The sequence below is a fragment of the Cololabis saira genome, chromosome 16 (genome assembly GCF_033807715.1).
Source record: "Cololabis saira isolate AMF1-May2022 chromosome 16, fColSai1.1, whole genome shotgun sequence".
In the NCBI taxonomy this organism is placed as follows: Eukaryota; Metazoa; Chordata; class Actinopteri; order Beloniformes; family Belonidae; genus Cololabis; species Cololabis saira.
Window position 1 is genome coordinate 30,353,696 of NC_084602.1, and position 18,503 is coordinate 30,372,198.

Genomic DNA, 18,503 nt, shown 5'->3' on the forward strand with positions numbered 1-18,503 from the left:
CGCGGTTACAATTTATTTTTGGCAGACTTACCATCAACGGGTGTCTCTTTGCACTACAAACAAATGAAGCAATATATATATTAGTGTTTTAGAAATAACTCGATGAAATGTAGTATCTCTCCATAACCGCTATTGCAAAGTTTATTCCCCATGTTTTTCTCTTGTACATTTTCATCAAATATTGTTTAATTCACTGAAAATAACCCCCCAAAATTGAACTTACCATGAAGGAATCTGGTACTGAGCAACCTGTTAGAGAGGAAAATGTGCAAGTTGTTATTAATATGTTGTTGTCACACAGGTGACATTTGGCTTTGCTAAAAGATAATGGTACCAAAAGAGTCTTTCCACTTACGAGGGAAGCTGTTCTTTAGGAATCTGATGCTTGATCTCACACCCATTGAAAGGTCCAGTGGCAAGAATTCCAAACTTTCCTTAAGACCAATTAGGCTGAAGAAAAGAAGTCATTATTGTGATTTTCCTTAATGGCAAAGTGAAAAGACAGAATATATCATTCTTGTGCAGAGAAATGTCTCTTACATAGCTGTATAGGATTCACAAGTGATGCTCCTGGGAATCACCCGCAGATTGTCTGGATGGAGGCTTGGTATCACAGGAACCAAATAGATCTGGAACCACAGCTGAAACTCTTCAGGCCTAAAGTCTTCAAATTCAGGCGCAAGGGCAGTAAGCGTCAGGTTTAAGATGATGTCTTGTACAGCTGGATTTGTGATGAAAGTAATGTTTTTCTGAAAGCAGAAGAATTCAATTTATAGTTTAGCAGGACATTTTTAATACCTGTGAAATCATTTGAACAGTATTGCAACACTGATGGTACACGTTTGTAATGTAACAGTATGTACTGTATAACTGTGGCCAGCATTTGGGCAAAAATGTCAAGGATTCAGTCATGTATCGTGTAAGCAATACGTTATTTGAGTTCAATCATGGCTGCTGAAAAAACCTTTTGAGTCCAGGCTATGCTATGCATGTCTTTTTTGTCAAACATTCTTTTTTTTTTTTTTTTGCTTTTATTAACAGAAAAAATAAATAAATAAAAGTTAGAGAGAAGCATTCACCTGTTTGATGTTTTCTGTAAAAGCCTGGAAAAACTGATTGAGTGTCCTGTTATTGCCGGACTGGGTAAGGTTTGTTAGCACCACTCTTACGAGAGTGGGATTCTCCAATGCACCGCTGTCTGGATCCAGTATGAGCTCAGCCTTCTGTTGTGGTGTCAGGACATCCACAACTGTCTCCTGTTGATGCAAAGCAAAAAGAAGATTGAACGACTTTCCTCATCAACATGGCAGAAGGACCCAAGTGTACAACTTCCATGTTGTTGATGTGGTGCTCCCTATTTCACAGAGGATTGGTAGTGAAAGGTCTGGCTTACCTGGGAAAGGTTGAAGATTTTGAGATCAGTGTAGGATACGTATTGAGCAAATGGGCCAAGGTTTGTTTCAAGCCATTCGGCATCAGTCTGCATTCCCTGCCTGCAATCTAAGATATATTTAAAGAGATGTTAGAACAGTCCCAAATCGATAAGTAGCTTTTTTCATTGATGAAAACATTTGAAAACCTATGTTTCTTCTCATTGGTATTCAAGCAGATTTTTATCGTCAAATTGAATGAAATGGACAAGTGACCACACTCTGACTGTGTCAGTCCTACCTGGCTTGTTGATGACACTGGCAGATGATGTCAGGTAGTCCAGAAGAGCGTCTGTGATTCCTCGTTGTCTATGTAAGGGTATGTCAGGGAAAACACGGGCCAGGCCACTCACACTGCAAAAATTGGAAAAACATAGTTTTGTAACACAGTCCTTTGAAAGTACTTTGTACTTTGATGCATTGGCGTCTTAGTTGTTGTCAAAATGCAACTCACACAACATGGTAGGTTGTGCAGTTTACACTTGAGGTGGCAATCATGAGCATCTGTGGAGTGAAACTTGCAAGGATGGAGGCCAGTTTGACATTGAACCAAACGTAAAAGTCCCGTTGGTTGAAAGTTGGGAAACGGGTACTGATGATGAGGAAGGTTCTGTTCATGATAACATCTCTCACCACAGGTTGGAATTGTGGGATCTGTCAAAACATGACATGTAAGGTTTCAATTTGTTGATGTTGTATGTAGAGCATAATATGAAGTATGAAATCATTGAACTGAAAATTATGTTTTAAAGTAGTTGGGTAAGAATGATGGAAAGCCTGAGATTCTCGTGATTACTAAGAATGATGTGTTTTAAGACTGGAATTATCCTCATTGCTGCAGTTGAAAGTGTGGATTACCTGTCCGTTTAATGGGAGCTGTGTGAGGAATTCATCCACATTTTCCAGAGCGTCGCCTTCCTCAAGTCGCTCAAACACTCGATCGATTAGTTCCGTGTCATTGGAGGACCCGGAGCTTAGTGTTAACTGTGCCACCTGAGAGGGAGTGAGCTCTGACAAAGATAGATTCTACAAAAACGAAATAAATACAAAGTCAGCCATAACTCATTTCAAAGTGGCAGGGCAAAAGATGATAGTTTGAAACAAAACGCCAATAGGCACTCACAGCGGAGAAGTTTGGATAGAGTGCTTCCAAATCCTCTAGAGATGCAAAGGTAGAGAAGATGCCAAGGTTCTTTTGTAGCCATTCTTGACTCCCATTGACAGATGAGATGCAGCCTGGATCTGAGTAAGAGAAGATAGGACATACATTGGGTGGGTGCTCATATTGCAAGAGCTATGAAGACATAAGCAAACTGAGCCCAAGAGGCTGCTTTTACCTGATGAATCATTTCTTGAGAGGAATGGTTGGATGAGATGAGTGAAGACTGTTTGCTGTCTGTTGCTGTCCATGAATGGCCTTTGATTGCTGAATTCCTTGACGCTAAAAATTGAGGAGAGACTTTAGGCATCTGCACATTGAGTGCTGCAAAACAGTTGAGAGTGGAGTAGTATATCATATATGTACTTACACAATCTGGTACGTGAGGCAACTGAAGTTTTTGGTGCTAAGACAGAATAGGAAGTTTGTGGATGGAGACGATAGGAAGGGCCGGATCGTTTTCTGGAACCAATTGCTGATGAAATCCTCATTCTGTAGTTGTGCCTGGCTGAAGTTGGCAAGTTTCACCTCTCCTAGAGCCTCGAGAGCATTTGACAAAGCTGGGCTGCTGTTGTTGGGGGCCTGGGATTTGGGAAGAAAATGGTTAGATATACAATTTGCACAGAAAAATAATCAGTATAATGTTTGGCCTATGATTGGATTTACCGTGGTGGTGAATGTCTCAAGGGCCCGGTCCAGAGCAGGAGAAGTTCTTTGGAAGAAAAGCTTCCAGACCTCAACTGGGTATGTCGTTTGGCTTTCCAGTGAGCATTTCAATAATGTGGCCAACTTATTTTGTGTGAGATTTGTGGCCTTTAGGGTGAGGGATTTACAGGAAATATAGGATATTTGTCAGAATTTAAAAACAAACACTTGTCTGGTAATTGTAATTTAGCAAAAGTGTAATATGCTTTTTTGAATTCACATTTGCTTCATCAGTCTTACCAAGGAACAGGCATGTTGAGTGATGGTGAAATTGCACAAGACTGAAGATGAATTGTCAATTGCCAGTGCTTGCTGGAGTTGTGATCTGAGCAAAATGATAAGAAACACATTGTGGCCTTAGTTACACTGTGCTAGATAATGTGCAAAATCACCATCAGGTAAAAGAGCAAGTCACCCACCTATTCACAGCAGCACAGATGAGGTCCTCTGTAGCATGGGGAAAAAAAGTTAATACACATTAGTGTTTGAGATGCTGGTACTTCAAAATGAAGTTGGTACATTAACGCGGTTACAATTGATTTTTGGCAGACTTACCATCAACGGGTGTCTCTTTGCACTACAAACAAATGAAGCAATATATATATTAGTGTTTTAGAAATAACTCGATGAAATGTAGTATCTCTCCATAACCGCTATTGCAAAGTTTATTCCCCATGTTTTTCTCTTGTACATTTTCATCAAATATTGTTTAATTCACTGAAAATAACCCCCCAAAATTGAACTTACCATGAAGGAATCTGGTACTGAGCAACCTGTTAGAGAGGAAAATGTGCAAGTTGTTATTAATATGTTGTTGTCACACAGGTGACATTTGGCTTTGCTAAAAGATAATGGTACCAAAAGAGTCTTTCCACTTACGAGGGAAGCTGTTCTTTAGGAATCTGATGCTTGATCTCACACCCATTGAAAGGTCCAGTGGCAAGAATTCCAAACTTTCCTTAAGACCAATTAGGCTGAAGAAAAGAAGTCATTATTGTGATTTTCCTTAATGGCAAAGTGAAAAGACAGAATATATCATTCTTGTGCAGAGAAATGTCTCTTACATAGCTGTATAGGATTCACAAGTGATGCTCCTGGGAATCACCCGCAGATTGTCTGGATGGAGGCTTGGTATCACAGGAACCAAATAGATCTGGAACCACAGCTGAAACTCTTCAGGCCTAAAGTCTTCAAATTCAGGCGCAAGGGCAGTAAGCGTCAGGTTTAAGATGATGTCTTGTACAGCTGGATTTGTGATGAAAGTAATGTTTTTCTGAAAGCAGAAGAATTCAATTTATAGTTTAGCAGGACATTTTTAATACCTGTGAAATCATTTGAAAAGTATTGCAACACTGATGGTACACGTTTGTAATGTAACAGTATGTACTGTATAACAATGGCCAGAATTTGGGCAAAAATGTCAAGGATTCAGTCATGTATCGTGTAAGCAATACGTTATTTGAGTTCAATCATGGCTGCTGAAAAAACCCTTTGAGTCCAGGCTATGCTACGCATGTCCTTTTTGTCAAACATTCTTTTGTTTTTTTTTTCTTTTATTAACAGAAAAAAAATAAATAAATAAAAGTTAGAGAGAAGCATTCACCTGCTTGATGTTTTCTGTAAAAGCCTGGAAAAACTGATTGAGTGTCCTGTTATTGCCGGACTGGGTAAGGTTTGTTAGCACCACTCTTACGAGAGTGGGATTCTCCAATGCACCGCTGTCTGAATCCAGTATGAGCTCAGCCTTCTGTTGTGGTGATAACTTTTCGAGGACATATTTCTGCAATAAAAATGAAAGTAATTTAGCTTCAAGTAACCTGTACACTAGCTTTGGATGAAGTAGATTGAATAACTTAATTTTTGTTTAATTCTTTTTTTTTTTCATGGCCTAATATATGACTCACTGCATCAAACTCATTGTTCATGTTCTTTAGTTCCTCAATTGTTGCAAAGACTGAAAATATTCCCAAGTTTCTCTCCAGCCAGTCTTCGCTTCCATTCACATTTTGTTTGCATCCAGGTTCTGGGAACATGCACAGATAAACACGCTGTATAAAACATCCAAATTGCAAATATTTGCGGATATTTACTTTTCTTGCTTCTTTATTAAATATTTTTTCCATCATTTACTCAGTTTTTTTACCTGCAATATGCTGTCTTGACAGATACACTCGAATGAAGTCCTTGTAGATCATTTCCATCTCCTTCGTTTGAGACGTCTTAAGTTTTTCACTCATTGAATTTACCCTTGAGAAAGAGATTTTAATTTTCTATATCAATCAATTAGAACTTTATCTATAAAGTGCCTTAAGCAATCAAAATACTGTACAGGTGAATAAAAATACTACTACTACTACGACTACTGTAACTTAGCAGACGCTTTTATCCAAAGCGACTTATATCTGAGAAAACAACACAAGCAAGAAATGACATAGAGAGTACAGCATGGATCAGTGCTGGTCAGTCTGCTGTGAGTCCAGTTGGAGACATGTGCTGGCATGCTAATGATAGATTATTTCTTTTCCCCCTTCCCACCCAACACAACAGTCTTCATACAGCAGAACTAGGTACATAAATTCTCCATCATAATATCATCTTGGCATGAGTGCATGCAGCCTTCTCAGTGCAGAGTCATGCAGAGAGCTGGACAAATCTCCAACTCATTCTGATGAGAAGTTAACTAAATGCATAAATGCGCCTTGATCCAGCTGCACGCTTATCTGAGGAGGTAATGAATGACTGGCTGGACAGACAATAAGCTCAGTCTTGGACATATTTAGCTGAAGGTGGCGGTATTTAATCAATGCAAAGATATCAGAAAGACAGGCCGATATCCATATTGAGACGGCAGTTGCCAGGCGGGAAGGTACAAATACAAGTAGTACATAACATCACTAAAATAAACAATAAAGTTTAAAAATGTTTTTTTTTGATATTCTGATTTTATTTAATACATTTTTTTCGTGTGTGTGTATATGTGTGCGCATCTTTGTGTGTGTGTGTGTTGGGTAGTGCGGGGGTGCTACTTTGGTATTGCTCCAATATTTTAAAGGTAGTAACACAAATTGACATGGAAGGCTTGCCCCCTCTGATGCTGAGGGTTTAAAAATGTCACAGGTCGGATTTGCAAGTCAAACACGAGGCTGATGGAGTAACCAGAAATCAATATACCAACAGTAATTATAAAAGATCACATTGAAACCATTATTTTGTTGACTATAGAGTCAGTTAACCTCTTTCTGTTAAAGAGACTCGAGTAACAACATTTTGAATTAATTGATAGTTATACTTATGTGAGAAAACTACATGTAGATTCGGACTGGAATTTTTAGGGAAGTGAAAAGCATCATGTGAATATTTTAATATTAACAAGCAATTGGCACCAGTCAACTTATTCACTTACAGTTGTTGGAAAGAAGTGCAGGTGAAATTCATATTTCCCAGTTGATTTAGGAATCTTTGATTGACGTAGGGCAAAAAAGGAGCCATCTTTAGTGAGAACCACAGTCTGATGAATGTCAGATCATTGTAGTCGCCCATATTCAGACTGTCCAGGACTCCAAATACATCCAGAACATTTAACTGAGATTCATTGGTGCCCTGTTATAATACACAGTTGCAGTTAAACCCTGAAACAAGCTGTAGTTAGCACATTTTGCCATATGAATGCATTATTAATGTTATTTAAAAAAGGTCTGCTCAACATTATTAGCACGTATCCAGCATTTAACAGTAAAACTAAGGAATTGTAACTGATTTTAGCTCATAATTATAACCCAACTGCAGCCTATTTAATTCCTGTAGCACTGACATTTTACTGGTATGTGATAACTTAAAAATCTTTTCAGCTTTCATCAAACTGATCTGTAGTAATTGTGAATTGCACAAATGTGTTTTTTATTTTAAAAACTAAAAACCTTCAGTACCAAGTCCAACAAGACTTTTAGAGTTGACTCTACAATCCATCTTAGGTTCTGTTCCACCTCCCTGGACAATTCCACTGATAGACTCGCATTTTTGCCGCTTTTACAGGACAGCTCCCCAACCAGTGTGTCCACAGCTTCAGATATCTGAAGAGAACAATGACAGAGGCAGGAAAGTCCACGTTTCACCAGCTGAACACAAGGGGGTGACATTGATCAACACATCCTGGACACAACTTTCACTGATTGTCCGAAAAGGGGTAATTTATCATTTATTGCAACCACGAATTCAAAATGCTTACACGTTGACTGGTATCTTGTAGATTCACTGCTTGGCAAGTTTTCTGGAAGTCTTTGCGTGGAGTGGAAGCAACTCTTTAAAAATAAAAAAACAAAACCCACGCACACACACAAAACAAAAATCAATAAATTATCATTGAAATAACAACCATCCCGTTCAGACATGTGTTTGGTAAAAGTAAGTAAAACATTTATCATGAATTTGTATGCAGACCTGTTTTCAGTTGTCAGTAAACCTGGACCTACAGTTGTTAATAAAACCGCAAGAAACAGCATTAATTCTTTCAATGAGTTTATTAAAGAAATTGTATATACTGTACCTTAAGAAAGTTTTGTTTCATTACCTTGTGTGTAGGGCTAAAAGAAAAGAAATTAAGAGTGCAAAAATATTAATAATATATCTAACAAATATCTTTGTGTATTGTAAAACAGTTTTCGTGATGAGACTTACGATTGCTGTGGCCAGGGATGAAAGTGATGCTGAAGGGATTAAAAAATAAAAATAAGAAAATATCCAAATATTCCCCAAGTATTCAGGCATATGAAAATTAAATTGATTACCCTCCTCCTGAGGGATACTTACCAATTCCGAGCACTATGAGCGGTAGAACTTTCACTGAAGTGCTGGGCCCACCCATTGTGAGAAAAGAAGCGCTGATCCACTTAATGATCGTCAGTTTATCATTTTATACCAAGAACAATGGTTTGAGATTCTAAGCAAAAGAGAAACTTTTGAGATATCATGTAACATTTTGCAGGTATCTTTTTGGTCTCTTTTAATAATTTATTCTCATCAAAAAAAAATATAACCCTAATTTTACACCTGCACATGCAAAAAAAAAAAAAAAAGAAAATTGCTAATAATCACACTTTTTTTTTCTTCAAAAATCTGATAAACCGATTAAGCGCTGATCAAAACTACCGAATATGCAATACTTTTCGGAATTTAAAATGACAAACGTTTTAAAATGCCACTTGTTTTATTTAAAAAAAACACAGAAGATGGGATATTTTGCATATATTTCATAGTGGAAGGATGTGGCATTGTTTGTTTTTTTCTTGATATATCAGATAATAGCAATAACATTGATTTTGCTACAGTAGAGGTTTTTGCGCTTTAGTTTTGGAACATGATTGGATCAAGGGTAAACAGAGCATACAACAGTTTAAGTCTGACACCACATGAAAAATAATGATGCAGTGAAATTCAATGTTGATGTTATTTTTCAACATATCCAAGACTTTCATCACCAGCACCAGCAGAGCTGAGTGGTTTAAGAGATTTATGCAGAAAAAAGGTACAATATATATTTTATCACCATCATTTACAGTATATGTATGTATATATATTAGGGCTGTCAAAGTTAACGCGTTAATAACACTTTAACTTAACGTCCTCTTAACGCCGACAATTTTTTTAACGCACGATTAACGCACAGGATAAAAAAAACAAAAAACGCGCATTATATAATTTCTGGCTGTCGACTGCACCCGTAGCTTGAGGAAAGGTATGGTGGACTACTGCGTGAACTTTTTTGAAAAGCAGGGAAAGATGGAGAATGGAAAGGGACTTTTGAACGACAAGTTCACTTTCAAAAAGATGCCAGATGGTTCGCTGGATAAGACTAAAGTTATTTGCATCTACTGTCATTTTGAAATTAATTACCATCAAAGTACGTCGAGTCACGACCGATGCAGAGAGCGCACCCCCCCCCCTCCGTCAAAAGCAGACAATTAATTACATGGAAAATTGAACTGACCAATGCATATGGTTCATTGTTTTACATTGAGCTGGTTAAAAAAACAAGGAATTTTAAGTTAGTCTTTACAAGTGTAAAGTTGGGGACTACATTGTGTTTGTATTTATGAAGGAACGTTACATTCAGGTCAAAAGCTTTTTTTTGTGGAAAGTTGAATAAACATTGGCATAAAGCAGCATATTTGCCCTTTCTCAGGTTGTTAACAGTATTAAAAACATTTTAAAAAATACCTTAAGGTAATTTAGATCAGCAAAAAATGTGTGAATAAATGTGCGATTAATATGCGATTAATCGCGAGTTAACTAAACTATGGCCAACATACGATTAATCATGCTTAGAGAAAGAGAGAGAGAGAGAGAGAGAGAGAGAGAGAGAGAGAGAGAGAGAGAGAGAGAGAGAGAGAGAGAGAAAGAGAGAGATAAGCCCCTTTCACACAGAGATTCCGCAATATTGGTGTAAAGAAGTCCTGCCAATACGCCGCCTTTGTTGGTTCACACAGAACCATACAACGCCGGCATAACGCCGCTCCCGTCTGTAAATTCACACAGCATGCCGGCGTTCCGCAATCAGAGGCGTGACGACAGCGTCAGTCCGACCGTCATGTCAGCGGCATGCCGGCTGTGTCATTCACACAGACCCCGTTTCGTCTCTGTGACGGCTCTGTGACTACCTCCGCTGCCGGCTTATTGGTGGGGCCACTTGGCCCCCCCATTCCGCCTCCGTGACTTTCAGACAGAACAGCGAGGCGGCTTAAAGGCGCAACGTTCCCGCCTCGAACTGGCTGTGTGAAAGGGGCTATAGATTTTATAGGAGTTTATTTTGATTTGCATTTACATTTTTGGCTTAATGACCCAGAGAAAGTTCAAGTTTTACTAGGATATACACAGTACTGGAGTTGAGGGGGGATGAGTGGGGATGGCATCCCCCCTGAAATAAAAAACGGTCAAAATCATCCCCCCTGTAAAACTGCCATCCCCCCTTTCCATCCCTTATGTCATTTCATCAATGAATGTGGTTTTACTGCTTTTTCAACATTTAGAGTCATCACCAGAAAAATAACACCAGAAAAATAACTTATTTGACAATTTTCATCTGTTTCAAGTACATTTTCACTTTAAATAAGGAGAAAAATTAGGATATTTATCTTCTCATTACAAGCCAAAAAATCTTGTTCCACTGGCAGATTTTTCTACTTATTTTAAGTTAAAATCTACTTGAAACAGGTGAAAATTGTTGTTTTTCTAGAAATAAGTATAACAATATTCCTCTTAAGATTTTGAGTTTTTGCAGTGATCCATTTTACTTATCCTGTGAAGGACAGAGGCATATTAAGTTCAGAAAACTGTTTTTTATTGTTGTGTTTTGATGTATTTGATGTAAGCCCAGTGGATATTTAAAGCTTACATAAGGCTGCATTTAACTGCTGCTATGTCATTCCTGCAGTATTTCTGCAGGTGTTTTTGGTCAGTGCTATTATTTGTAATATATTATATTATTTGTAATCAGCACAAATTATCTGTCCCCATATGATAAAATCCACCATCCCCCCCTGATTTCTTTTTACAACTCGACGACTGGATATAATGGATTGATAAGAGTAACTGTCATTAAATTTGAAAAGTATGTCAAAAAAGAGGGAAATAGCCTAACATCATTTCATATGCTGTAACACCACCATAATAGTCACCAGATCAAGAAAGAAGAATAAAAAAAATGTGTCAGGTGGCCTGAGAGAAGCATAAGGGTTAAATGTCTTTGAATCAGTTAAATAGCAAAAAAGTGGCATTTCTTTTCTGTCTAAAATACACATTTGCTCCCACTGATGCTATACTACTATACTGATGCATTTATTTTACAGACAATGCAGGTAAACTCATCCAAATCTGTTGATTAAAAAAAAAAACAATGTTCTAAAACATTTTCTTTTCATTACATTACGTAAATTACTACAGCATTTTGAAAAAAGGATGAAAATGCACTTACTATTTCTGCACAACTTGTGTAAGCTAATTGCACAGTATGTCAGAAAGTGGTACAAGCTAAAGAAAGATGTACAGCAGGTCGAGCTTACCTGTCTAACTCCTTTACCCTCGTTAGAGACAACTGAGGTCCAAAGCTAAAAGGTGGAGTAGGTATGCATTGGGTGGAGCCGACAAATTCTCATTCAATCAATAAATATGACGCTTAAACAAAAGAATGCAAATGATGCTAAACATGTTACACAACATTCCAGTCGAAATATGTATTATTATCTATCCATAAAGAAATCATTCAGCTTTCTCATTTTTATGACCTCTCCTGCACATCTTTTCTTAACTTTTTTCCTCTGTGTAATGTTCCTTTTTACAAGTGCAAACAATAAAACAAATAAACAAACAAACAATAAAGAAATCATTCATATTTTTTTTTTTAGGAGAGCAAAGATTAAGTTGAATAGTTTTTCCATCATGGGAGAAGAAGTGGAGGTGGGTGAGGAGTAGAAATACTTTAAGTTTTCGCCTGACCAACAGACCGGACTGGAGATGCAATACTAATGCTGGTTATAAGAAGGAACAAAGCAGGCTTTACTTCTTAAGAAAGCTTAAGGCCTTTAGCATTTGCTGAAAGATTTTGAATATTTTCTATAAGTCTGTCATGGAGAGTGCAATCACATCCTGCAGTCATCTGTTGGAGGTGCGGCGTAAGGGCCAAAGACTTAAAGAAACTGAAAAAACTGATAAAGAAGGCTGGTTCTGTTCCGGGGACTGCAATACAGCTCTACAATAAATCTTTGAAGAGTCTTAAATCTGAACTCCTGCAACTATTGATCTTAAAAAAAGTATTTTGAATCAAACTGAACTGAATCTTTGCACTGCGATGGACTGGCGACCTGTCCAGGATGTACCACTGCCTCTCGCCTGAAATTCTTTTATAGGAAATGTACTTGAATTATGCTGGGAACATTGACTTTGTGTTTTGTCTAAAGTATGCATCTTTTTCAAAACAAAGTACTCTCTGTTCATATATGTTTTTATATGTACGTTCTTTTTGTTATTTTAGCAAAGCATAAAGCAGCCTGTGAAGAAAAAAACAACAATGACACCTCTTTGTGAAAAAGAAAATACTCAATCAACAGGTCACCTGCTGGGTAAAAGTGAACACACCCATGTATGCCTCTGACTCATATGGTGTGGCACACACCTTAACAATAGATCTGCAGCAGCAGCAGTAATTTTTTAATGAGTGTTCTCTGGTGTTCTCTTTAAGGCAAATGTTGATCTGTTTATACAGAGATTTTCTTTTTAATCCATGCTAAGTGCAGTTATAAGTAGGGGTGTAAAATTAGCGGGTTAATTGCGATTAGGTAATTACAGGCATATTTAGCGCGTTATGTTTTTAAATCGATAAATCTATTTTTTTAATCCATAACTTTACTTTTCCAGTTTGCGAGTTGCCTTTATTATGAAATCTGTGTTTGTGCTTGAGTGGTTAAGGGTGGAAAACAATGGTCAGTCCCACCTTGAAGTGGACATTGATTGCCTGTCACTATGTTTGGGCGTGACTGCTTTTCTCTGCAATTTTTAGGTGTGATTAAAAAAGAGATTAATTAGATAAATAAATTACATATCTTAATTTTTGAATCGCAAAAAAATTCTAATCACTTGACAGCATTAGTTATAAGACTTTACAGTTGTCTATAAAAAAACAACAACATTGACCTCAAAGATGGGTATTATTAGACAACACGTTACTTGAAACCACCATGTGTGATAACTTCCCCACATATCCATATGGGGATGATGTGGATGTAATGATGTACTAGCCCAGCTGTAGTCGGTATTGTCAGAGAAGCACAAGGTTGATTCAGTAATCATAGTACTTTGTTGATTGTGTCTATCGGTCAGCTTTTTACACTTCCTCCAACCTATTGTCACAAGGGGTCTAGCCGAGATATCACTTTTGAGTGCACGTTGGGTGGGGGAGTGGTTATTATAAGCCTTGTTGTTCACCGCAGAATTGTCTTTTTTCTTTTCTGTTCCTAGAATTTTCGATTTTCATATTACATTTTTTCCATTTTTGTGAAATACAATAAGATAAAACATAATATGATAAACCAAAAACCTCAAGCTATGAAGCTGATAAAGAAAACTGGCTCTAAGGATTTGACAACAGCAGTTTAGTCACTATGAGATTAACCATAGTGCGAGCACCCATCTGTGAGTGTAATACACAGGTCTGAAACATTTGGCTACAGGTTCAGGTGCCTATTAGATCCATAGCATGTACTAATATGAACTAGAAAACAATGATTTAATTAATTAAATGGTAATATATAAAAATGGTAATATATAAAATATATAATATGTAATATATAAAAAGGTAATATATACATTTTCCAAATGGGTAAAAGTTGATTATTCAGTGAATTCCGTTCAGCCAATATGAATTGAAGGAATTTACCAGAAATGAATTGAATAATACTTTTTTAATCCCAAAGAGATATTCAATTATTGCAAGAGTTCAGTGGCGGCTGCTGGTCTTTTAAGGAGGGGAAGCCTTGTATCATAAATTGTGTCAGTTTATGTGAATTCTACCCTCCGTTCCTTTTCAACAAAACCCACTTTTGACCAGACAACACATCCCTGAGATGGTTTCATCAAGAGGCATGGCCAACAGTACATTTTATTTGTCACAGCACTTCCAGTCAGCCAGCTTACTTTGTCATACCAGGACTGCTGAAAAGATCTGTTACTTTTCCCCACTCTTTGCACCAAATTAACTTTAGGTGTTGATCTGCCCTGCTGTTTAACTTTCAGTTTCTCCTAAGGAAGACTTTCAAAAGGGGTCGCCAAAATCTGGTCGACAATGTTCAAATTGTCTGCCATTACTGTATGTGCAGCTCACTCGCTCTCTAGCCGGGGCTGCTGTGTGAGGCTAGTTTGACCGGCTGTGAATGCTTTGCAACGGTGGAGCGGCTCACACCAGCACCCGCTGCTCTACGGGACAATAACTGTAGAGCAACAGAAGTCAGAGTCTCCAATAACACCAGTACATTCTCCAAACACCAGAAACAAGTTGAATGTGTCGCTTATCGTTTTAACAAAGACAAAAGTCACTACGAGGATTTCCAAACTCTCCAGATCAACTCGGAATGACGGAATGAAGCTACAAAACTTCTCCGGCAGTGTTTATATATCAAGATCGTTGATTCACTCATTTCGCTGTCAATCAGAAAGGGATTCAGCCTCAGACAAATCATCCAATCATCATGCAGCGTCCAGGTCAGCCGAGGCCACGCCCACTGCCCCATAGACCCCCAGAGACGCTGAGCTTCAGATGGGCAGGACAAAACCGAGCATTTATCCAATGACGGTCTGTTTGGCTGCAGTGGAACAACCCACTCCATGCTTCCCATGGACGCTGAGCTTCTGCACTGTTACTGTGAAGCTGCAGAAATGAATGAGAGGAAAGTCGCGTCTGTGTCCTGTGATAAGAGGCTGATTCTGAACTAGAGGCGATCGCGTTCCAGCGCATATATATAGTCAATGAAATGTAAACACAACGGTACATATTTGACCACTTATTTTTTGACATTTTAGAAGAAGCTGAGCTTCCCTTGCAGTCTTAGAGGAATCGCCACTGCAAGAGTTACTCATGAAGGCATTAGAGTATTGTCTTTATCGCCTAGCATCACATGCAGCACCGGCAGGTGTCACAGGTTTATTCTCTCGGTAATATGCATGCATGGAAAGTCAGAGCTAACAGTTCACCGTCTGGGGTGCAGAGGTGTTCCTTCAGAGCCACATGCCCAGGATTACACAATCTAATAATAGCACACACTTCAGGCACTCCCACACTTCTTATTCTGTCTGAGGTCTTTTGTCCATCTGTGTTGTCCAAAATCCATGTTAGGAGATATTGAAATCCAAAAAATGCTAATCCATCCCACCTCACAGGGATCATCAACTCCCCCTGTAATTTAAAAACAAAAACAAAAGAAAATGAAAAAAAAAACTTTTTGCGTTACATTTTTTACCTGCTCTTTATCTTATCCTCTTTAACTCATCGACATTAAGCCAGTGACAAAAAAAAAGAAAGATAAAGAAGGCTGACTGTTCTTCATAAAATGAGAAACATCACGGAGAACACTGAGTATCCTCTTCAAATGATTGTCATTCAACAATACAGTCTTCAGTTGGGTTTCTTCAGATTCGCTAAAGGAGATGAAGAAAGATGAAACATGCTGCCACTTGAGTAGCACTATTCTGGAAGTGTTCATGCATGTTAAAAATAAAGTTAGACTGGCAGCACTAAAATGTAGATGAACATTCAACACTGCAATTGGGATTTAATTTCACACAAGATCATACATTTAGTTTTGTACATAATCTATTTTAAATCAAATTATGACCAGAAGACTCTAGATTGAGTCATGTGATGTCTGAAAAAGTCACACCATTCACTTACCTTTGGTGAATGTAAGCTCGACTTAAGGTAAATACATTTAATATTATATAGCATTGCACTAAATCGAGCGAGCAGGTGATGGTAGTTATGACCAGCTGAGCATTCAGACTGTGGATGAACACTTGTAACGGACAAGTCACCTCAGATGTGTGACTTTTATTCAACATGGATAAAAACTGTCCTTGACAGCTGTTCCCAGATTTTAAGTATTTGTGAACTAATCGTTTTTCTACACTGGAAATACAAAGTGGGGAAACAGTAGTGGTTGTGTCATATCATCCTAATATCATGCTAATTTGGGTTTGAGACCTTTGAGTGGCTTAATATTTAGGCACATTAAAGGGAAGATCCTACAAAACTGACTGAGGGTAACCGCCAGTCGTGAAACTTGCTGCACTTGATTTTCAGCATCTTGTGTTACGTCTTGGAATTCAAAAGATATTCAGCATGTTTTCATTGCAGGCTCTACATATAATTGCCACACCAAACAAAACATTTCTGTGAAGTGTTGTGATAACCTAGTTCAGCAAAACTGGTCAATCTGTTTCGTGAGCAGGTGGATGAGATAAAATAGCAAGATAATTAAGTTAGCATTTTTGCTGATCATGCACAACAGCGTGCCAACTGGAATGGTATTTTGGCAATCTTGATTTGCTTACAATGTTTTTAGCAGGCTTAAAGCATTTGCACACCTGAGGGGTGTACCACAGAGGAACAAGTTTTTCCAAACGTTAAAATTATCAGGGTCACTCTCTTTCCACCTCATCAGTGTATCATATTAACCTAGTCTAAGCACAGAACCTGCCGTAGGGGGTTTATCTTCTTAGTTCAAGTTGTGTTGCTTTTAAAAGGTGTTAGTACTTAAGACAATATAAGATGAGATACGCCTTTAATGCTATGATATCAGGGGGAAAAACCGTGTTGAAATAGCGATCACACATCATTTGGGCCAAGGGATTGAAACTGACAAGATGATCTTTGACATTGACGAATTGAAAAAGTCAGTCCAAAAGCTATATTCTGACATTGATGAAATGTTGACAGTTCAACCACCCATTAGGATCATTTTATTCACCGTTTTTTGTAAACTTGTGTTTCTTGAATGCGTTGTATGGATGGTCACTTTGTAGGCATATAGTGCAGTGCAGTGTTGCCTGATAAAGCAATGCTTTCTTACTGTTCTCAAGCAGCCTCTTTGGATCTCTTTTCTAAAACAGCTTCCTGCTTCTTTTTCATTTATTTTTTTGTAGATGTTGCTACAACAGATCATCAAATTCATCTGTCTTACCTCCTGGCACAACCCTTCCCATTTTTCTTGGGATTGGACCAGCACTATGAGAGGCCATTGGGTTTCACTGCCTTACCCGGGGACATTTAGCACATGATGGGGCTGGACATCAATCAGGCAACTGAACCAAACCCTCTAGCATAGCCACCTCATCTAATACTCTAAAACTACTTTCTGCATTTTTTCAAATCTGAAGAGACTTCAAATTTGCAAGGCTCTTTTCAGTGTCGCGTCTCAGCGCAGGTTTCTGGCCAAGTGAATAGAAATAATGATGCGCATGCAGACAAAAATGTCTCCTCCTCCCCTGTGAAGGTGCAGCGAAAGTTATAGAAAGTTATAGAAAGTGATATATATTATGTAATAATAGTTACAGAATTCTAACATTTTTCACTCTGTTATGGGATGGGTCCTTTCATACACAACTGGTCTCTCCTTTTTTACGTCTTCTAATCTACCCCTGGGAGGTGAAAAAAAAAAGAGTTGATCAGATTTTATGCCTTTCCAGAAAGCAGCTCTTACGTGCAGGCACCGAGACCAGGAAAACGATGTTGTGCAAAGAAAAGCTACTATGTAAGGGCTTTATGTTGTTTCCCAGTCCGGAGTGAGCAAGTGCAAAACATGAAAGACAGATGTCTCACACAAAGATGATTATACTTTCCCTTATTTTGTAAACCTTGAGAGAAAGTAATAAACAGAGGTATTCAAAAGTGACATTCATTTGGCATCTATCAGATGTACCTACCTGCCCAACATACCATTGGGTGTGTTTTAATTAACTCCTGGGTTACACTACAAGACAGACCGGTAAACACCAGCATTCACACAATCTAAATGTGTTTCCCCCTTTGTTCGGAGAGGTGTTATGTGAGTAATTTGGCAGTGTTTCAAAGTGGAAAAGTACCATCTGCTCTTGTGTGGGTATGCTATTTCAAAACAGCCAGCTAGTGTTTTGGCCTCAGTTTTACTAATGCTTTTTCTCACAGGGACTAAATATATGATTGTAGGAGAAATCACTGTAAACTACTGTACATACTGGTCAGTTTGCAGTCGTGGTGTTGATGGGGGTTTGACTTTATTTGAGAAATGAAAGACCCAGTGATGTAAATAATGTCAATATTATTTGAGAAAACTATGTCTATAATGGTTCCAAAAAAGTCATCAAATGAGAGTATGATCATTGCTCTTTGGGGATCAATAAAGTGTTTTTAAATGTGAATAGAATGATTGAAATTTAATCCAAATTTTTATTAAAAAGGATAGAAGTTACAGTTATGAAGGATTAAAATCAAACACTGAGGAAATTACAGGATGTGAAATATGTAATTATCAAATTCCAAGTATTTTTTTTATTTCAAGACAGATTTTAAATCAACTGAATTAGTAAAAAACAGAAAACAATGATATTGATGGTGATGTTTCCTGACGCTCTGTTACAAGGTATGACGCATCTCCACCTGCTCTGTTGTTAACAACTTAGTGATGTCTCTGTGG

At 37.9% G+C, this 18,503-nt stretch overlaps 1 protein-coding gene across 1 annotated transcript in view; it reads right to left on the bottom strand.

Moving 5' to 3' along the window:
- Window positions 1-2,710: 2,710 nt before the first annotated feature.
- The window catches only part of LOC133462180 (thyroid peroxidase-like), a 62,878-nt gene continuing 47,085 nt past the window's right edge, over window positions 2,711-18,503 (bottom strand). Inside the window, exons 13-19 of the mRNA XM_061743322.1 lie at window positions 7,304-7,364; window positions 3,714-3,741; window positions 3,535-3,619; window positions 3,256-3,402; window positions 2,960-3,171; window positions 2,768-2,871; window positions 2,711-2,724 (exon numbers count right to left, since the gene is read on the bottom strand). Of these exons, the coding sequence (XP_061599306.1) occupies window positions 2,711-2,724; window positions 2,768-2,871; window positions 2,960-3,171; window positions 3,256-3,402; window positions 3,535-3,619; window positions 3,714-3,741; window positions 7,304-7,364 (651 nt within the window). The remainder of the gene's footprint in view (window positions 2,725-2,767; window positions 2,872-2,959; window positions 3,172-3,255; window positions 3,403-3,534; window positions 3,620-3,713; window positions 3,742-7,303; window positions 7,365-18,503) is intronic.